The sequence below is a fragment of the Eptatretus burgeri genome, chromosome 14, assembly GCF_056783735.1.
Source record: "Eptatretus burgeri isolate ZD-2024b chromosome 14, Ebu_testis_v1, whole genome shotgun sequence".
Lineage (NCBI taxonomy): Eukaryota > Metazoa > Chordata > Myxini > Myxiniformes > Myxinidae > Eptatretus > Eptatretus burgeri.
Window position 1 is genome coordinate 23,774,293 of NC_140974.1, and position 22,774 is coordinate 23,797,066.

The 22,774-nt window shown below is 41.9% G+C and overlaps 1 protein-coding gene across 5 annotated transcripts in view; it reads right to left on the reverse strand.

Moving 5' to 3' along the window:
• LOC147012792 (potassium channel subfamily T member 2-like) overlaps positions 1 to 22,774 on the reverse strand; it is a 316,478-nt gene that overhangs the window by 3,865 nt on the left and 289,839 nt on the right. For all 5 annotated transcript variants that reach the window (XM_085853982.1, XM_085853980.1, XM_085853985.1 and 2 more), the window contains 8 exons: positions 22,172 to 22,243; positions 21,543 to 21,677; positions 20,686 to 20,797; positions 14,960 to 15,061; positions 14,655 to 14,738; positions 13,302 to 13,430; positions 12,712 to 13,087; positions 6,031 to 6,115 (listed from right to left, as the gene is read on the reverse strand). In XM_085853982.1, the coding sequence (XP_085710108.1) occupies positions 6,031 to 6,115; positions 12,712 to 13,087; positions 13,302 to 13,430; positions 14,655 to 14,738; positions 14,960 to 15,061; positions 20,686 to 20,797; positions 21,543 to 21,677; positions 22,172 to 22,243 (1,095 nt within the window). The remainder of the gene's footprint in view (positions 1 to 6,030; positions 6,116 to 12,711; positions 13,088 to 13,301; positions 13,431 to 14,654; positions 14,739 to 14,959; positions 15,062 to 20,685; positions 20,798 to 21,542; positions 21,678 to 22,171; positions 22,244 to 22,774) is intronic.

The window sequence follows — 22,774 nt, forward strand, 5'->3', positions numbered from 1 at the left end:
GCATAGGTTGTGAACGCCGACAACAGGCTAAGCATTCGTTCGTATAAATTATCTTGAAGACAACGAAACGTTCTGTGCCCGTTACTAATATGTTATGCATACGATCAACACGTTATGAATACGACCAAAACTTTAAAAAAAAACATCAAAATTTCAGCGTACGCAAACGTTTTACATCCATTTTTATACGTTGCCATTGCTGGCCAAATCGTCAAGGTGTGACAGCGCCTTTAGATTCGGTTAATTCAGTGAAATAAATTCGATTTGGCAACTCACAAGAGAAAATTGGTGTCACAGCTCACAAGATTTGATGTTTTCAGAGTTCACACACAATCTGAAAATGAACCACCTAGTTCTTCTGAGTCAAGCATACCCCTGGTGGCACTGGCAACAAAGGATACAGTTCCAGAATATATAGCCAATGATCCTCTGACTGCTGAAGACAGAGGAAAGAGGCGAGGCAAATGCTCACTAATGTGACAGAGCGATTAGTGGATCAAAAAGTGGGATTTCATGACGCACTCCCAAAAATTCGGTCCAAAACATTTGCAAGTATCTACAGCGTGACTGTCTCAAGTAAACAGAATGTCCACAAGACTATTAAAGCAGACCGAAAATTGCTTCAACGTCTTTTGAATGCGGTGACTGCAGGTAGAACAGTGGAAATGACAAATATCCTGAAACACGAACTGTCACCAATCCCACTCTCCTTGGCAAACACTGGAGGAGAGATGAATTCAACAAATAAAGCAGAACTGATCAGTGTTTTGATGAACAAAATTGAAACAGCTTCAGAACTTCCAGAATCTGACATGAAGACTTGTTTTCTTATTGATGGTCATGCATTCGTCCAAGCTATGGCAAAGCCTCATTAATGTCAGATATTTGTAGACTATGCTGCTGCTTTTATTCGCTCAGTGACACGTTATTTTGGAGATAACACGACACGAGTTGACATTGTGTTTGGTCGCTATCTGGGTGGGGATTCAATCAAATCTTTTACCAGATCAAAATGAGTGAACAAGAAGAAGCCTATTCGAAAGCTGATAGATGGACCAGATGTTCCACTGCCTCATGTTTGGAGCCAATTTGTTGCTCTGGATGAAAACAAGGCAGACCTGGCACATTTCCTCTCTGAAATGATCATCCAGAAAACCAAAGATTTTCCAGAAGAATACGAGATGGTAACTGGAGGCGGATTCCTGGACCACAATGGGGCAAAATCAACCAGGAGATCCAAAGATGACCTCAAACTTAATGGGAATCATGAAGAAGCAGACACAAGGTTGATTCTTCATGCCTCTGAAGCAGTGGATTTGGGCTATCAACAAATTCTTGTGAAGTGCAGAGATACTGATGTCATGCTTCTCCTTTTGCACTTCACCGCCCCTAAAGCAAGTGAAGTCTGGATGATCTCTGGGACTGCAAAGAAGCAGAAGTGCATTCCCATTCATCAAGTGGCAAAAAATTTCCTGATGCAGTGAAGAATAACCTCTTGAGTTTCCACGCACTCACAGGTTGCAACACAACCTCTTCATTCAGTTGATATGGAAAAAAGACCTGCTGGAATTTTTTTTTGAAAAACCCACGACTGGTAGAAGGGATTGGCCGTGATGGTGAGCTTGGACCGGTTGAAGTCCAGGGCTGCAAACAATTGATAGTGCAAGATTGAACATGTTCAGCAAAGCCAAGACAGGCCTGGAACGGCTTCCTCCAACACGTGATGCTTTGGAGCTTCATGTGCAATGCGCCAACTACCAGGCCAAGATTTGGCTTCAGGCAGAGATGGAAACTATTGTTGTGACATTGCCTCCAGATGCTTGGAAGAAGGAGTCAGGTTGTCTGAAACCTCAATGGACCAGGCTACCTCCTGTACCATTGTCCTGCCTCGAACTTCTGAACTGCTCTTGTAAAACGAAGTGCAACACTGCTAGATGCACCTGCTTCAAAAACAATATGAAATGTACAAATGCCTGTGGTTGCGATTCTATTGACTGTTGTAATCCATCAGACTGAACACTATTTCTGTCAAATACATATTGCATACACATCAAATTTTTGTTTAAAAATATATTCATTTGTTCTAATTTGATATTCTAATGCTATTTGTTTTTAATAATACTTCAAAAGATGCATCTGTACATATTAATTCTTGGCAATTTAAATAAATATTATATAAAAGTAGTAGTATTTTTTCCTGACTATTTTTCGGTATTACACTAGGGTGGACTATATATTATTATACTAGGGTGGACTTTGACCGATATGACCTACTTCTGATATCAATATTCTGACCTAAAAATAGTACCAAACGGTTTGTCTCTTCCATACCTTTCTTTTGATATATTACATGACTATATTTGGATGACTTTGAAATTTGACCTTTTTGGGGCACAAAATGACCTTGAAATAACCTTTAAGGTCAAAATTTTTAGTGGCATCCACCCTAATATTTCTGTCTGACCTATGACTAATTGATTTAGCATGAGTGCCGGCTATTAACATTCCATGCAGGTAAAAGTCACAATTTTGGTCCTTGGCTGGTCTACTATATCGTGGCATTGTTCAATAATGCCCGCAAACCATCGTCGCATCCCGGCTTGTTTAATATAACTCTGAATTGAATAAATATTTGAACTGACATTTAGTGTACCTTTCATCTTTGTTTGGCATACTGCATCGAGTGGAGTGGTCAATGTTCAATTAATTAGAGTTAACTGTTTATTTTGCTCATTTGCACATATCATCACTGGCTCACAAAAAAAAACATGGAGCTGTGCGTTCTGCAATTGCCTCACACATGTCTGATATTGAGACATTCATACTTTCCACTGATGTGTCCAGTGTTGAAGCCTGCATAAGAGCTTATTATATGGACAGGGCAGGTATTGAGGTACAGAAAACAAAATTCTTACTCGAGCACATTTGCTCAATACCCCCAGTGTATGTGTACAACAGCGAGAGTATGGATTGGGTAAGGTCCCCTTTGCATGTTGATGACAATTTTCCTGAAAATGTCATGGAGATGGTTGTATACATCAGGCTTCAGCATGATCACTTTGATATTGTTCATTCTATTGTTCATCCACAGTAATTATTTTGAGCATTTCTTGTAATGTGACGGCAATACTGTGAGCTTCTCTCTAAACCAACATCATCCCTATCTTGTTTAAAACCTTTCTTAGACTGTAGTTTGTCATCAATACATTGCTTTTTTTTATTCAGCATAAATTTTTTTATTCACTTGTGACATTTGCTTCTCCATGACGTGGCTCACTTTTTTCTTAATGGCCAAATCAACTCAAGGAAAAATGTCTTCTGGAGCATTAGTAGACTGGAGCACAGTACCACCCAACGAGGTTTGCCAGAGACCCTTACATTCAGTCAAGTACACAATCAGGTGTGCAATGAGCAAGCATGGCATCATTGGACCATTCTGGTTCGAAGATGAGGATGGTAATGCCATTATCATCAACTCTGAGTGCTACATTAAAGTGCTGAATGAGTTCTGGGCTGCTTTTGGTAACATAAGCTTTCGAAGAGAAGAACAATGGCTTCAGCAGGATGTGGCAACCCCTCACACCGCAATTGAGTTCCATGAGTGGGTAATAAGCCATTTTGGTGAGAGAGTGATTGGACGCTGTTTCAAATTCGAGTCGTCTACACATTACCTTGATCTGTGCCCACTACATTTTATTAATCTTTGGTGATAGATTTATCTCTTGAGCGACGGTGGCGGTTTTGCTTCAAGGTCTCTGCCGACTTTCTCAAAGATAAGTTTTCCGGTCCTTTTTGTCGCCTTTTTACTGTCATTTTGTTACCTCCGCCACCGAAGGTGGAGGTTATGTTTTCACCACTTTCTGTTTGTTTGGTTGTCTGTGTGCAGGATACCTCAAAAAGTTGGGGACGGATCCGGATCAAATTTTGTGGACAGGTTGGGTATGTGAAAAGGAAGAATGTTTCAATTTTGGTGAAGATCCGGATCTGGATCTGATAATTTTTTAAGTGATTCTTCACCATTGAGAGATAATGCTAAACTGATATACAACACGATATCTCAAAAAGTCGTAGACGGATTCGGATGAAACTTGGTGGACAGGTTAGGTGTTTGGCTCGGACAAATTGATTCGATTTTGGTGAAGATCCGGATGCGGATCTGGATACGAGAATTATTTAATTTTTAAAGTGATTATTCACCATTGAGAGACGTGGCCAAAAACAATACCTAGCACGATATTTCAAAAATGTATTGGGCCCGATATGTACTCGTGGATCAGGCATTATGGCAGAGGTATGCACTCTACTGAGAGCTCTTCTAGTTATCTCTATGTTTACTGTGTGTTTCTCGGTTGGTCTTCTGTTCACACTCATGCAAATTGTGGAGTTTTTGACGTCTTTTCATATCAGGTTTCCATGAGGCCAACCCTTCTTCCCGTTCATGTGCGCGATCGTGTTTATTGTATTTTCTCCTGAATACCACCCGTTTTTATTTTCTCCACTTTTCCCTCCACCCGCCTTCTATCCCTCTCAACTATACCCTCTGTTTCATGTCTTAAAAAAAAAAAAACTGTTACCCCACGCTGTACCCCACGTGACCATGTGACTTCCTGTACTGACTCTCTTCTTCCTCCTTCTTCTGCCAATCTACCTACCATCTACTTTCGCAACAATCCTCTTGAAGAAGTCCTTCCTTTTATTCAAGCTTCTGGATTTCACTATCTGCCATGATCTTTCCTGGGAAGGCCACATTTCCAACATGGCCTCCAAAGCCAGTCACAGACTGGGCATCCTCCGTTGTGCAAAGTCCTTCCTCAGCCCACCTGAACTCCTGACCACATCATCCGCAGCTTGATGGAGTACTGCTCTCCCCTCTGGGCTGGTGCTCCTGTCTCTCACCCTTCTCTGCTTCACAGTGTGGAAACCAAGGCATTTAGGATGATTGTATCTCCCGTGGTGAGGCTGAGTCTTTGGGTCTCTCACTCTCTCACCGCAGGCAGGTCGGTGGTCTGTCTGTCGTCCACTGTCTCCTCCCTGACCTCCCCCCCCAACCCCCATATTTCTGCAGGGCGCTCAATGTTCGCCAGCAACCCACTTCTGGTAAAACCACCAAAATCAAGAATCACTGCTCACCTTCACTCTTTCATTCCTCTTTTTCCCCACCTTTGGAGCAAACTCCCACACTCTCTTCAAACCCACTCCCCCCTCCAGGTCTTCAAAACAGCTGTTCACCACCATCTCTTACCCCCATTCAAAACCATGATAATTTCTACCCCTGCTAATTCACCCCAAACTCACCTCCTTCAAATTCCCTGCTTTCCTTCCTGAAAGTCCCTGTAGTATCCATCTTGTTTACCCTGCACCCCACCCCATCCCTCTCCCTTTCACAGATCTCCTCATGTTCTCCACTGTTTTTTCTTTCACTCTCCCACCCCTCTTGTCTCCTGCTCCCCTTGTTGTGCGTTTGTGTGTTAACTCTCGTATGAGCCTCAACAGTGTATACAAAAAAAAATACATTTTTATAGACAATGTGTGCAAGGATAAACCTGGAAGCATCGTTGAGATGAAACAAGCAATTACAGAGAAAATTCGGTCCATTGCACTTGCTGAATGTCAGTGCACAATCAACAACTTCACCCGTCGTGTTCAAATCTGTATTCAGTGCAGAGGTGGACATGTGGAGCATGTGATCGACCGAGTGCCAAACTAAAGTCTTACAACTTACGGTTCTGATATTCGGTACACCTCCGTCACACAAAAAGTAGCACATATTCCTGAAGTTTTATGGAATTCAATTTAAAAAATGAATGTGTTGTGGATTGTTTATATAGTTTTCTTTTTTTGGCACACCTTTGTATTACAGCAAAATTTGTCTAAAGGACGGTCCCTCTTGATGAGGTCCGAGGATACAAAAACAACTCCTTTGAAACAAAGGACATGCAATTGGAGGATGTCCAAGATTTCTTTCTGCAATTTTAAAACATTCTGAATTTTTTTTTAAGACCTTGTAATCAGATAAACGTGTCACCTTACACAATGTCATGAAGCTCGAGCCGTACGTCCAGTGGAGGGTTAATGAGCACGTAGGAAAGCGTGTTTTGATTTTCATTCATCTCATCTGTTGAAACAAACAAAACACCATTTTCGAACAAAAGCAAAGAAACAGCAACAAAGAAGAACAAAAACACAGCATGAAAAAAAATTGTCATAAAATGAAATAATGTGAGAATAAAATGAACATTCATCTGTAAGAAAGAAGTAACATTTAAAAGGCGCACAAAGGAGATCAAGGTTTTCTTCTTTACAAGATCGAGGCTCATGGAATAGTGAGTTGGCTGAGGGTTTGAGGTGATAGTAAGGACAACAGTTGGGCGCAACAAGCAAGTTGATTAATTATTTATTTCTATGCAGCCTGTGGCTGCTTGGTTGCATCATTTTCTGGGGGCAGGGCTGTGCCGCTGATGCAATGCCCCCTGTTACCAGCACCATGGTACTCATTTCACTGACCTCTGAAGGATGACAAGCTTTGTCAACCCACATGGTGTTAATTCAACAGTTGACAGGGCCTTGCACTCAAGACCCAAAGATCTTAAGTCAGCCACCCTGACCATAAAGCCAACACCAGGCTAGTGAATGAATGAACTGGAAAAAGAGAGGGGGTGGAAGGAAACACACTAACCTGCAAGTAAGAGGCAGGGTTGGGTTAGGTTTCATTTTATTGAATCATGAATTTCATTAGTTGCCCCCAAAATAGGTATTTGCAACAACATTTGCTCATCGGTACATTTTGTTAATTCTGTCCCACATAGACTTCTTCCTCAGAATCATTAATCTACCAGGTGAGTGCCCAGGGGTATAGGTAAGGGACTATGTACAGTACATAAAATTCTCTCGAATCAAACTATGGTGGGTACATGGTGTGCTTATGCGAATCACAGGACGTCGATCCTCACGGTAGAGATTTATTGGCTTTGGCAACATGCAACAGCTCAGAAGCTTTGTGGACCAACACTACCATTTGGAAACAATATCCTGCAGGTCCAATGGCCATGGAATCAGTGCCTTTGCTTTCTTAAATCTATATTTCTGCAGTCCTGGCAGTTCTTCTGCATTTTTGATTTAGACCCCCCCCCCCCCCCCGAAGAAACCTTTAATGAAAGATCCTCTCCTGCTCTTTATAATTGATCTTTTGGTATTCCTTGATTTTTGGAAATTCATGGAACTATTCCGTCACATAAGTTCAACCTAATAGGTCAGCTCTAATAGCTATAATTGTGCTTACATACAAAGTATGTATGATTCTAAACATTCAATTGGGCATGTTGACATGAAAACAATTGCAGATAACAACTTTTATTAATAAATCATTATTTGGAACCTGTTTCTTTTTCGTGGTCCAACAATTGCTCGAAAGAGGCATTGGACACATGGTTGAATTTGGTGAGCTTGGATAACCTTTCAATGGCATCCTCAAGACAATGTTTCTCCAAAAAAAAAACAGAGGCAAACTAACAATTCCATTGTTATTCAAAATCAGTGAGCATGTTAAAACAATCACCGCATCAAGGACATCAAAATTCATGTTTGTGTGGATTGTGATGAGGGTAATGAACAGGACAAAGGGGGAGTGTGGGTGTTATTATTATTGGGTAAGATAATAATTGGAGTGGTCAAAATAGAAAATAGTGAGTGTGTGTGTGTGTGTGTGTGTGTGTGTGTGTGTGTGTGTGTGTGTGTGTGTGTGTGTGTGTGTGTGTGTGTGTGTGTGTGTGTGTGTGTGTGTGTGTGATTTGTTTTCCAATCTATGAACCTTAGACCCTGTTTGGTAAAAAGGCTCAGGCAGATGTCCTAACCCACACTCCACTCTCCCCCTTTGTCCTGTTCATTAACCTCATCACAATCCACACAAACATGAATTTTGATGTCCTTGATGCGGTGATTGTTTTAACATGCACACTGATTTTGCATTATATATATATATATATATATATATATATATATATATATATATATATATATATATATATATATATATATATATTTATTATATATACTATATGGTATATGGGAGACCAAGATGGACGTTGGGTCACAAATGAAAGTCACAGACAGTGCATCACAGTGTGACCAACATCAGGTTATGCCCTTCAAGACAAAGGAGTAAATAATCATCATAATATTCCACATATCAGCATCGCATGGCAAAATGCTCCAGAATCAGTTAATACATCACTGGGTCACGATCCATCCATTGGGACCGTACTCTGTGCAGAGTGTTAGTGCTGCCTACGCAGTCTCCTTGGCTATTGGACACAATCCTGAATGGGTCGCCACTCCGACACAGGATACCAGTGTGCTGGCACTCATTTTGCCGACCTCAGAAGGATGACAGTCAGAATCAACCCTACCTGGTATTAATTCAACAGCCGAGTGGGATATGAACTCAGGATCCTAGGATCATAAGCCCACCACCTTAACCATAAAGCCAACACCAGGCATACTGGGTCACCATAGACCTCAAATTCCAAGTGAGAATGGTGACGTGGCCACAGGGAGTTGTTGTACAAGCAGTGCCAAAGGAGGTAAATTAAAGATGACAGCGACAGAAATTATTTTAGATAAGGATGGAGACTTATTTCAGTTGCTTTCTGTGTGAACAAGGAAATTTTTAAGTCAAGAGAGTGCAAGAGTGCTGGGGGCTTGGGAAGAAGTTTCCGTTTTAGTGGCTCAAAAGACAATTTGATTTTTAGGTATGATGAAAGGCCCATTGGGTTTTTATGGTGATTTGTGGAGCCGGAGTATCTGTCCAGGCAAAGCTGTAATCATTCAATTGCAGGCTTGAGCTTATGATGGCAAAACATCAAGGAACCACATGGAACACCACTTACACTGTTAACGATCACAGCTTCGTTTTAGCGAAATTATTGATGCTCATGTTGTGTTGCCAAAATCACAAATGCAATTTTTAGACACCAAGGGTTGGATTCTCAATAACACTTTGAATGATTCCATGCAATGAAGTTTATCTTCTTAATGTGATCACCTTTAAAATCGTGCTCAGTGCTTGTGATCAAAATAGATTAGTCAAACAAGCCGATGATTCTAAGCTATCCTTTTAGTCTTCCACTTCAGGATTTGCATCCACTCTTGAGCCTGTTTTTACTCGCACACACGAAGCAAAAAGTGGGGTAAAGCAATTGGTTCACTTCTGTTTGTCCACAAACATCAGTTTATGATCGAGGAACAATGTACTTTCAATCGAGTGTTATATTTTGAACACAAATCAGAACATGAATTGGAAAACGAACCTGTAGTTCAACAGCATTTTGGATCTGAATTTGTCCTGACTGCACATGCACAAGAGAGGAGTGAGATAATTGTTTTACTCGGTCTGCCTGCCTGGCAGTCAAACAAAATTGAGCATCATTCCAAAAAGGAAATTCACTGTTTTTAGTGATGTCATAAAGGACACAAACAACCGGAATTAATCACTAATATAACGCGTTAAATAAGACGGTGTAAAAGACGCTGCATCAATGGTGGAAAGCTTCCTAATATTTTTTTCGACAATCTTTGAAATCTTAATTTTATTTCAATTTATTTATATAGTTGAACACTCCAGCCCACACATCACCATTTTCACACTTCCAAACCCCTTCCGTTTAGCAGTACTTGGACAAAATATTACGGTATTTTACGTCATCACGGCCAATCAAATTTGCCACGCATAACCCCACCCATATCCCTCTTTCTCAAGACAGCACAGGGTAAGGTGTTCCATGAATTCTCGAGTTACCTCACAAAAGGCGAGAGCGTATTGCATTTGGGACCGTTTGTCTGTTTGTTTGTCTACACAGAACTTGTGTTTTTCTTCGCAACTGCTTGTCGGATTGAGAAGAAATTTTCACCATCGGGGTGATTACTCATTTGGAATGATTTAATTAGAATTATGAGATCATATGTCATGTGGTATGGCAGCCATTTTGGAAAAATGGGAAAAAATTGGACATTTGTATCTCTGAAACCACACCAAGGAAAAAATTGAAACTTGGCACATGGGACGTACTCCTCATGGGGAATAAGTGTGATTTTTTTTATGACATCATAGGTTCCTTCATTATGATGTCATAATTGCACATGTAGAATGCTACATCTGATCAGATCAGTATGAAAAATTTTGAGAGTCATCTAAAGATAGAATGGTGCACAGAAAAAAAAATTGATGACGTCATCAGTTACGTGAATCGGCAGCCATATTGTTTAAAAAAAACAAAAAAACCTTCAAAAATCTTCTCTTAAGTGGCGAAACAGATTGAAGCAAAAGTTTACAAGTATAACTGCCTATCCATTAGGAACAAAAGGTTCACACCTTTGATGTCATAGGTCACATAATTTGGCAGTCATATTGGATTTACCCTTAAACCTATAAAAATCATCTTCTCCAGAATGGCTGGACAGATCGAGGGGAACTTCACACAAATGTTCCCCAAGCCATGGTTGTAAAAGTTTGTTCAGGAATAACTGATAGGTCACATGGTTTGGCAGCCATACTGGATTGAAGAAAATATTAAATAATGTTTTCTCTGGAACCGATTAATCAATCGATGTGAAACTTCACAATTGTGATCAAGTACTGATGGGGAATACATGTTTTAAATTTCAATTTGTGTGGAAGCATGGTCTGGCAGCCAGAATTATTTAATTTTTTGATCTGGGTTCTTTTTTTTTCTTTTTTTTCTTTTGAATAAGGCTCACTTTGCTGTGCCTGGCTGTGTTTGAGGGTAGAGGAGTAGCAGCTGAAATGTGAATTCTATCCAGGTTTATCCTGATGACTTCATCTTTACTTTTTGTTTGTTCGGGTTCCTTCTGATTACTTCAATGCAGGATTGTTCCTATTTGGTCTTCCATTTGATTTGAATTGAATATATTTTAATCCCATTCTGAATTCAATTTAATAATTTTTAAAACGTCATGGGTCAGGGTCAGGTGTCCAATCAAAGCGGGGTTGCATCAAAGCGGGATGCCTTGGTACCCGGTCATCCCTGCCAGCAGTTATAATGTGGCAGTTCTAATTATGTGTCTTATTAAGTACATAGCACACCATTACACAGACGCCACACAAAATACACTACACAACACTGCACAAATACCACACAAAACAAGTTCTGGCGAGAGTCTGCAATCTCTGTTTGTTCTTTTTCTTTTTTTGATGTAAAGTGTCTCAGGTTCCTAGTGAAGCTGCAAAACACACACACACACACACACACACACACACACACACACACACACACACACACACACACACACACACGCTGCATGAAACAACACCACACTTGATTTCAGACCAACAACCATTGAGCTTGGTGACAGGTGAGGTCACTTCGCAGAGCACACTGGGTACCAGGGACACCATCTGTATAATGTCGTTTCTCTCGTCACACTCAGTAGGACAATTGAGGAGGAATTTCATCCTCCCAATGGATGCCAACTCATGGAGTTTATTCCTGCTCTACCCTTTAAATGCTGAGTGGCAAGCGAGGAAGGAGAACACACCATCTTTTATCTTTGGTGTGACTCAGCCAGGGTCTGACTCAAACCTTCAACCGACCAGACTCAGACGAGACACTTCAATCACAATGCCACTGAATTTGAATCTTTAGTTGAGATAATGGTGAAGGAAACAGGATTACAACTCAAGCAATATTTTTTAACCACACCATTGAAGTTACCTCTGATAACCATCTGAATTTGAAGCATCAGTGCTCGGAGAGATTTTGATCTGCCAATTACAATGAACAGAATAAACAACAAATGTCATCGAGACATTTGTTGTATTATCTGAGACAAAGAAGGAAAAAAATAACGAAGGAAATATATTATCATACTTATTGCAAAGCTCGACAAATGCAGTGACCCAGTAAAAGAGAAAATAAAAAGTTATTTCAATCTCATTTGATCCATAAGTTTCCAATTTCCAATGGCATTTTCACACTCTCCATCCCCAATAATGTTAGCAGAACATGAACCATTGCATCTAATTCGCAGGGAAAACCATGACCGAGCCAGAAGAATTGCTTCTCTGCACCCTTACAAGTACTGTGTATTTAGGCAAAAACGAATGAGGTATTCTCAACCCGAGGATGGCTGAGTCACCATATGCTCTGGTCCGTTGCGAAGCGAATGTGAAGAAAATTGGAATTTGATGATTGTATCGTTCAGCTTTGAGCCTCTGGAGCGATATTCCTAAGTCACCTTTCTTTCCTCACATGCAACTTATGCAAACTTTTTTTTTTTCACAAGGATCTTGAGTGATGTCTTTTCATCGGTAACATTTTAGAATCTCTCCAGAGTCTGACGTTGTGTGATAGTGAGTGTTAACAAGTTGCTCTGATGGCATTGGGTCAAGCATATTGTGTGCACTGGCATCACATGGAGAACAGACCAAAAAAGGCTGGCAGATTAGTTCCTTCCTGAATGTCATTAGTGGGACAGCTAGGTTTTTTTTAATCAACAATCTTTTGTGACATGGATATTGTCCCATGACAAGCTTGTTATCCAGATGCAGAGAATACAAATGTCCATAACTACTGGCTTCAGCCTCTGGAATAGTAATCTAGGGGCCTCACCACTTGGCCATCACTGTACCCCAAAGACATTTCGTGAAAGATTGTCCAATACATGACCTTGACAGTTTCCAAGGCAAAGCAATCTTACCGTAACCTGTTGTGGAAAGCCCAAGTTGTTTCATGCGGTTCTTCACAAGCTCGGAGAGTTCCTGCCTTTCGGAGCGCTGGAACAATGTCATTCGCTCCTGGCTGAATCTTTCAGCCACTTTGGTAGCCGGCCGACCAGTGGCCCGTCGACTCAGCCTGCGAGCCCACTGCATGCTCTTACGTCGGAGCAAAGGGTGTTCTGTAGGGTCACTTGACGTGGAACTGCGATGGTACCTCTCCCCACCACCACTGCCTCCACCTCCACTGCTACCACCACTACCACCACAGCTGCCACCACCACCAGTGAGGGCTGACAAGCCTCTGCAGCCACTCTCCCGGGCATCCTCACAATCGTCTATGCTGATCGAGACCTGAGACTGTATGAGAATAATAAAAAGATTGTGGGAAGCAATGAAGAATCAATCATTGGATGAATACAAATGATTGAAAAAGTAAAAAAAACCCAGAATGTTAAATATAATTGGCAGGTTGTTATCTGCAAAGTAAGATAGCATTGATAAACATAAAATGCATGATGGGAACGATGATGGAGACTAAGCAGGAAGGATTAACAATAAGAAAAGTTGCAACCTCATGTGCTGAAAATGAGTGAGTTTCTGTGCGATAGATGCCAATGGGAATTTCGCCAGTTGACGAGCAGAGCTTCTGATATAGCCGGCCATAAGTCCGGATCCACAGGTCCTCTTCTGACACCTTGACCTGTTTGGAGTGTCGAGATAAATCACAGTACTTATGAGTATTTTAACATTTCTGAAAGCTCAAGGAGCTTGTGCATGGAGCATGAGGATATTGGAAGAGTGCAGCTACACATGAATTACAAAGATACTCGTAGATAGACAATGGGCAAATCGACACAGTACAGTAATACCCTGATTTAGGTCTCCCCTTTTCACGTCGTTTCACAAATACGTCGTCACATTATTCGTACCATTACCTGATTTGCATTGTCTCAACTTACACTTACGTCGCCTTAAAAGCCATACCTTTTATTCTCTTACAAGACGGACAAAGATGACAGAATACATCGCGGAAGTACCAAATCGGAAGATTGAAAAATCGCCGAAAGAACTACTGCACTTTGCTTCACACAAAAATAAATCTATTGTACTGTTGATTGGCTAAGAGACATCGGAAAAGTGTTACCTTAGAAGTGAAATTAGATGTTAGTCATCGAATGTATGCTGGTGAACGTGCCGTTGATGTTGCTGGGTTATTAAGTTTGCCTCCGACTACGATGTGTACCATCTATAAACATGCTGACATCCAGTGAGGAAGGAGGAAAGAAGAAGACGTACCACCAACTTAGACCGCTTCCGGAAGAGGTTCATATTATTAAATATGTCTGGTTATTGCTTGTTTTGTTGTTTTTATACGTATTTGTACTTGACGAAAACTGTCAAGCCTGGTGTTGGCTTAGCGGCTAGGGTGTCTGGCTTACGATCCTAGGGTCCTGAGTTTGAGCCCCGTTGGCTGCTGAAATTAACACCAGATGGGGATGACTCAGCCTCTCATCCTTCTGAGGTCGGTGAAATGAGTACTGGTGTACTTGAAGAGGGGAACAGCATCAGTGGAACAGCTGTGCTTCCAAGAAATGATAGCTACCTTGCAGCCAAGCTGCCATATGCAAGAACAGAACAAAACTTCAATATAATTATCATTAAACAAGAAAAGGGTAATTTCATTTGTAAAAATCAAAATATAGTACCTGAAGTGGTGATGTTAAGAATGCATCTGCTCCTTGTTCCATTAATTCTTATGAGAAAAATTGCTTTGATTGATGTCATTTTGATATTCATCACATTTTTCAGAAGCACATCCTTGATGTAAACTGGGGTTTCACAAGATATGAAATCTGAAACTTAGATCCCAGGATCACGAACTAAGTTATCATATTGGAGTATAAAAGTGGCGAGTGACACTTACAGCGCACAGGTAGCCAGAGCCAGGTGTTGTATCCAATCCCAAAAGGAGTCGTATAATAGGAATCATGTAGTCCTTCACAAAGGACTAAGGACAGGGGTGTAGAAACATGAGGTTAATATTGGATTTTGTTCGTTGTTTAGAAATGGCACAGGGAACATTTATCATCTGCCCAATAATCCTGACAAATACCATGTTTTTCCCCAAAAACAAAAGCGAGGCGATGTAGCCCTCTCCCAGCTATTACAACTGCCTGGAATAAAATTTGTTCCTTGAGTGAATTTAGCTTCTTCTATTGCATCTTGTACCTGGTACAACAGAGTGTCTAGCATACTGATGCTGAACACCCGACCAGCGGCAAAAGGCAGTCGGAATATGAACGCCAAGTTCGAGCCTTTTTCTCTCTCCTCCTGTGAAAGGCACGAAATGAGAAAACAGTTGATGAGAAGTATTTTTTTAAAAGAAAGAGGTACACACTGAAAGCCACTGTGTGGTATAGTTGCAAAACTTGGATGGTGTATTTGATACATCCCCAGGGTAATGGGAACTATTTAATGGAGGAGCATCATTTTGGATAATTTCCCTCGAGTGAACAACCCATTTGGGCAAATTATAATTTTCTTTCTCTTTGGAACAAGCAACATATTATATGTATGAAGAACCATACATAATACACAACCACCCAGGCATGCTCTCCCTCCCCCTCTCCTCACGCACATCTTTATGTTCCACACAATCTCAATCTGTATGTTTTCAAGATGGCTGTTCACCGCCACCACAGGTCATCATCTCCCATTCATACTCAAAAATATTTTCGACCCTCATTAATCCTTCCCAAGCCGACACCTTCCTCTTTAGGTTATTGTCTTTTCTCCTCTCTCATCCTCTTTTTTCCCCCCACTAATGTTTCATCCCTGGTTTTAACCTTCCTCTTCTTCCTGTGTTTGAGCTTGAATCCAGCTTGCTCACCACATGTGTCCTTCTTGCCCTCCCTGTGAACTCGTTCTTCTCCATGCCCGTTCTTATTCTAAGTGTCCCTTCATTGTGTTCTTCTACCTTGTTCTTGATGTGTTTCTCCCCTTTCCACTTTGTTAACTGCACCACCAAAGGTGGTCAGAGGTTGTGTGTTCACACCTGTTTGTTTGTCTGTTAGCAGGTTATCTCAAAAAGTTATGCATGGATTCGGATGAAACTTGTTGGATATCTTGGGTGTGTGACAAGGACGAATTGATTACATTTTGGTGAGTATCTGGAATTTTTTAAGTGCTTCTTTACAATTGATTTGAGAATTTAGAATTACAATGAAGTATCATTGTACTTTGACCAGACTCGGTGGTGTAATTGTTAGAGTGTCTGCTCCGAATCTGTGAGGTCGGCAGTTCAAACGCCAGTTCAAACCCTGGCAGTGTCATACCAAAGCCTTTAAAAATGGTTTGTACTGCTTCCTTGCTTGATGGTCTGCATTTAAAAGGATAGAGCATAGAGCATTAAACTTTAAAAAAGGATAGAGCACAATCCCCATTGGTTGGCATCCATGGGGAGGAGGAAACTCCTCCCGAGGAAATGCCCCGCTGAGTGCGGTGAGAAAAGCGGTGCCATTGTTATGACTTTGCTGATACCCAAAGTGATGACATTGTCAATGACATTGTTATGACCTGGAAGTGACGGCACTTCCCCAAAGCTCAATGGCTGTGGTGTGTGTGTGTGTGTGTGTGTGTGTGTGTGTGTGTGTGTGTGTGTGTGTGTGTGTGTGTGTGTGTGTGTGTGTGTGTGTGTGTGTGTGTGTGTGTGTGAGCTCCATTACAAGCCTTAGTTAGACTTTTCCAAAAAGATAAATAAAGTGAGAGACAGGGCCAAAAAAGACATATTGCATCAAATTTCAAAAGGTTATGGATAGGTTATTACAAAACTTGCTGGATGAGTTGGTTCAGTGACCAAAACAAGCCGTTTCGATTTTGGTTCAGGTCTGGATGCAGATCCGACCAATCAGTGAGATACAGAACAAAACTGTTCAGCCTGGTGGAGGTATGTGCCCTTCTGAGTGCAGTTATAGTTATTGTTCTGGTCTGTTCTGTGTTCCAGCTCTTCCACGAGCCTCAACTTTGTATACAAATAAATCCTCCCTGTCCCCCTCCCTTACACCTAAGTTTTCCAAACCTTATTTTCCATTCACATATTAACACTCATGGAAGAACTGAATGATAAAGGATGAAAGATTCTATTCCAGCAAATGCATATTCTACTGGGTTTGAATAAAGAATTCCATTTGTTGGTTGAATAATTACTCAGGGGCAGCAATACCAACAATGCGTGCCCTGCACATGAGAACCAAATTTCGAATTTTGACAAAGTTCCAGAATACAAGAACCTACTCTTTTTTTAAAGGCACCCTATAATCTCTAATGCCCACGAACGAATGCTGAGGGTCAGCTGGCTGAATGCTCCCTCTGAAGGGTGGCATACTCATCGATGCGACACTCTGTTTGCAAAGCACCAGGTTGGTAGTTTTTAGTCAGATCAGAAATCAAGTCCAGAGTAGACCACCCAAAGGTGAGTGAGTTACCTCTGAGCTATTGGTGCTAATAACCCCTGACAAGAGGTAAAAAGACTGGCAGCAGATAGAGGGGGAATAGGTGGACCAGAACACAAAGATGCACCAAAATGTGTGAAAGTGAGTAACAGGATTTAAAACATATTCTCCCTTTCCCTAATGTATCTTTTTTGACCCTCCATTCCCACCTCCCATCCACCCATCCTCATCTCTATACCACAATCCTCTTTTCAAGCCTTCATCTTTCCTTCCTTTTATCAAAGTTGAATCAAAGTAGCTCTCACTCCCCCACACCCCCAGGAATACCTCTGGCTTCGGCTTCCCCTCCACTCCCACCTCATGTTTATATGTGTACTGTACCGTGCACCGAACAGTGATGACTCCATCTACACCTCACTATCCGAAAACATGGACCATCTTCTATCTTCTCATCCAAACTCTCTCTTCCTCTTATGTGGTGACTTCAATTGTCATCACGCCAGTTGGCTAGGTGTGGGTACCTCTCTCACCTGCCATGGCACCTCAGCAAAAGCTTTCTGCGACTCATTGGGACTGACTCAATCGGTCAACTTCCCGACCCGGATCTCAACCAATGGTACTCCATCTCTTCTGGATCTGATTTTGACAAATTTCCCTGACAATATCTGCTGCTCTTCCTTCGCTCCAATTGGTTCTTCTGACCACGTCCTTGTCAAAGTGGACATCTCTCTGGCTGTTATCAGAGAACCACCTCACTGCCGTCGAGTCTGGCATTTCACTCAAGCCGACTGGCAGGGTCTCCGAGCAGCCATCAAACTTACAGACTGGTCTCCTATCACTACTTTCTCAAACATCAACTCATCCTGGGAATTCTTTCAAAGAAACTTGCTCTCCCTCATGCACAGATTTATCCCCTCTCATGTTCAGTTGTCTTACCCTTCCTCCCGCCCTTGGTTTACTGAAGCTTGTGGCGAGGCAGTTGTCCTGAAACAACTTGCCTTTGCCTCATGGAAAGCAAATCCAACTGAGGGCAATCTCAGTTCTTTCCACAAAGCTCGGAACAAGTGTGTATCTACCCTCAGGAGAACCAGAAAACAATGTCTTTCTCATCTCAAGTCTGAACTCTCAAACTTCTCTCCCTCCTCAAAATCCTGGTGGCGTTTAATCAAATCTGTTTCTGGTGTATGTTCCCCCTCCATCCCCTCCCTTACCTCAAATGGCCGCACTGCTGATTCCACACGTGATAAAGCTGAATGTCTAAACTCGGTGTTTGCAGCTAAATCTTGTGTCCTAAACCCATCACTATCTCTACCCACCTTACCCAGTCGCACCCAACTGTCCCTGGACTCTGTATCCTTTTCTCCTGACAAGGTGGAGAGCTTGCTTTCAAACCTCGAGTCAGATTCTGCAACCGGTCCAGACGGCATCAGCCCACGTGTCCTCAAAGCCTGCTCTTCTGCTCTTGCTCACCCTCTCTCTGTTCTATTCACTCTCTCATTTGCCCAAGGTCATCTGCCATCTGCTTGGAAATCTGCTAACATCACTGCCCTGCATAAAAAGGTGCAAAAACAGATCCCTGTAACTACAGACCAATCAGCCTTCTCCCAATCATCAGCAAGGTGATGGAATCCATCATCGCTTCAGACATGAAATCCTTCCTCTTCTCCAATGGCTTGATTTCCAATCATCAATTTGGTTTCAGACCAGGTCACTCTACCCTGGATATGCTGCTTCTGCTCTCCCATCAATGGATGGAGGTCCTCAATGCCAGACAGGAAATCCGAGCCGTATCCCTGGACATATCACGTGCTTTTGACACAGTCTGGCACCCTGCCCTACTCACCAAACTCTCTTCCCATGGTATTCAAGGCCATCTCCACTCATGGCTCGCAGACTTCCTCTCCTGTCGCAGTCAACGTGTGGCCCTAAATGGGGTTCTTTCATCCCCTCTTCCTGTGCAGGCTGGAGTTCCTCAAGGTAGCGTTCTGGGCCCTGTTCTTTTTCTGGTTTCCATCAATGATCTCTCGGACTCTCTGGAAAATCCTCTATTTCTCTTTGCCAACGACTCCACCCTCTGCCGTACCATCGGTCATCCCTCAGACCGGCAAGCAGCAGCTTCTTCGCTCACTGCAGATCTGGATAAAATCACAAACTGGTCCAACACGTGGAACATGTCTTTCAATCCAGACAAATCTCACACTCTCACTATGTCTCTTCGAAAGGACCGTTTACAAACCCCCCCGCCCCCATCCACTTTCTCAACAATCCTCTGGAAGAAGTCTTTTCTTTCAAGCTTCCAGGTCTCACTATCTGCCATGACCTTTCCTGGGAAAGTCACATTTCCAACCTCGCCTCAAAAGCCAGTCGCCGACTGGGAATCCTCCGTCGTGCTAAGTCCTTCCTCGGCCCTCTTGAGCTCCTGACCACTTACAAAGCTTTTGTCCGTAGCCTGATGGAGTACTGCTCTCCCCTCTGGGCTGGTGCTCCTGCCTCCCACCTTTCTCGGCTTCACGCTGTCGAAACCAGGGCATTTAAGATCATCAGCATCTCCCGCAATGAAGCTGAGTCTTTGGGCCTCTCACTCAATCACCGCAGGTTGGTCGGTGGTCTTTCTGTCTTCTACCGACTCCTCTCCAGCCTTGCCCCCCTGCTCTCTCTGCGATTTGTCCCCACCACATTTCCACAGGGCGCTCAAGGTCCGCCAACAACCCCCTTCTGGTAAAACTACCAAAATCACGGATCACTGCTCATCTTCACTCTTTCATTCCTCTTTTTTCCCGCCTTTGGAATAAACTTCCTCATTCTATTCTTTCCCATTCTTCCCTCCAGGCTTTCAAAACAGCTGTTCACCACCACCTCTTATCTTCCCCCATCCAAATCCTCGATCTTTTCTACCCCCGATAATCCACCCAAGCCCACTTCCTTCATTTCTCCTGCTTTCCTTCCTGAAAGTCCCTGAAATGTCCATCTTCTCTTCGCCATGTTCCCCGTCCCATCCCCATCCCTCTCCCTTCCACAGTTCACCTCATGTGTCTGTTCCCCACTGTTTTGTCCCTTCCACTCCCGCCCCTCTTGTCTCATGCCTCCTTGCTCTGAGTTGTGTGTTCGCTCTCATACGAGCCTCGACCAAGGTATACAAAAAATAAAAAATAAAAAATAAAAAGTTTTTTCTCATATTAACTCCACACTCATCCTCCACCAGTATACATAATATATGTAGATGGCCCCTTGCATTGATCAGGCTCAACATTGAGTAGCAATCCCTGAAATGGCCTGTTTGGGTGACTTCTGGTTCAGGCTTTGCTACGCATGTAGGTTAAATCTGAAGCTGCTCCTTCCACATAATAAAAGCTGAGTTTCCCAGACCATTGTGAGTGACATCCCGGAGGAACCATTGTGAGTGAGGTCAGTAATTCTTACTGAGTGATGAGATTACAATAAATTAGGTTAGAGTCACGGGTCGGATTAAACAAGACCAAGAAAGATGCAAAAATGCAAAAGGACCTTTTCCAGCTTGGATAGTGCGAGAGAGTAGCAATCCTTGGCACGGAACTGCATGAACCGCATGTTGGCTTGGTGTGTAAGCTCTGTTATGATGCTCAAGCTCGGAAACAGCCTGAGGATCCATAAGGAGGGGGAGGGTGGGGCCAAATATGATGCTAAAGGGGTGTGGCTATTCTGTCACTAAAAGTGTAGGGGGTGGGGGAAATCCTCAATATCAAGGAAGTGCATATGTAGTTTGTAAACATGATAATTGTAAACTATCTTCATTTATATTTTAAAAAATCATCAAAACTACATTTTCGAGAATAAAGTTAACAAGGTGCAAATAACTACCACATATATTATTTCTCGAGGTCCTGAATAATTATAACCTGTAAGTACCTGTCACTGGACTGACAAAATTCCCTTAACAGACCAAATGTGTAAAATGGAGGTCATTCACAATAATCCAGAAATTCAGGTGATCACATCTCCTCACCTTCTGGTGCATAATAAAAAGATAATGAGTCCGTGTCCCCCAAAAAATTGGCGATGCTAAAAGTCCCAAAATTCTCATTCAAACACAACCTTTTCAATCTAAATATAGTGTGGACTGCAATCCGTCTACAGCATGCGAGCTAACAGTGTCTTAAAAGCATTGCCAAAAGATGTCACAATACATTAAAAAAATATTGATTCATAAATACTTCCGCATTAGACGAATGACAAATAAGAGCAACAATGAAAACAAGAGCAGTTGTATTGGCAAATGAGATAAGGCTGGGTATGACAGCAAAGCAGGATATCACTTGGTGATCATACTCAGAATCAACGCCAATTGTGATTGAGACTCGGTCTCTGTGCATCGGGAACCACACCTGAACATGGTCTGCACATTAACAATGGTCTTAGTGTCAGCCATGTAGTCCTCCTTAGCACTCATCGTGCTCTCCTTGTCCACTACCACCATGTTGTCTGCTTGGATGATTCCACATTGGAGCAAGTTGTCCAGGCTGCAGTCACGTTAGGCCATGCAAGGTTATGCAGGAAGTCTTGCCACAGTAAATAATGTCACAATACATCAGGCCACAACAAGTAAGACCATGGCTGAAAGGGTAACACCACACATAAATGTTCATGCTATTCTTATGACTTTTATTATGAATGAATCACAAACCACATGCATATTTATACACAATGTTATGTTGAAGTTATTCTCAAAGATTTCAAAAAAAACGTTTTTTTTATTTACTTACAGAACAAGAGGCACCATTTTATCAAACTCAGCAAGCTAACAAGTATGACTCTCCCCAAATCCGTATAACCATTGAGTCTATGAATTCCAACACTGTCTTTCATCATGGAATGAGGCTGACAAGGCCTCAGACAAATGCCATCCATTATAAGAACCAACAGTCTTCTGGTATTCCCAATTTAACAATATTTATGCCACTTTTATGAAAGATCAATAATCTCTATTGTTTACTAATTGTCTGAGAGTCCTTACTTGTCGATGGAGCCAACCATGTAGTACACCATAGGGAAGAAGCTGATTGCATCCAGGAAATGATGGTTGGGTCTGGAGTGGCGTATCATGTTCAGGAGTCAAGAATATAACAGAGAAGGCAAGCAAAAGTAAAACCCTCTCAACCAACTGTTGATGTCATCACCGACATAATTGCATAATAGCAATGTGGTTAAATTATGGACAAGGTAACAAAAGTTGCACAAATCGAATTTTAAAGTACAGACTTTGCAACAGTTGAAGCACATAACTTTTATTCTGAAATGCAACATGGGTTATTAAATATTTTTTAATTAACTCATTAAAATATCTTGATTAGAAAAGCATCCGAAATACTTCAAAATAATTTCCGTGTGTTTATGTATGGGCCGCAAATTGGAAAGCACGCAGGGACAAAAAGTTCATTTCAAAGTCCTCATTTAATTTTGAGGATGCTTATAGGTGTGCAACTTCGGCCTTTTGAGATTATTCTGTTTGTCAAATAATTTTAAGATGTTTTTTATGGATAAACGAAATTTGTATATTTTGAAACACTTCCTCCTTAAACTGTTATGTTGAGTTTAAACTGTGAAGTTCACCGACTTT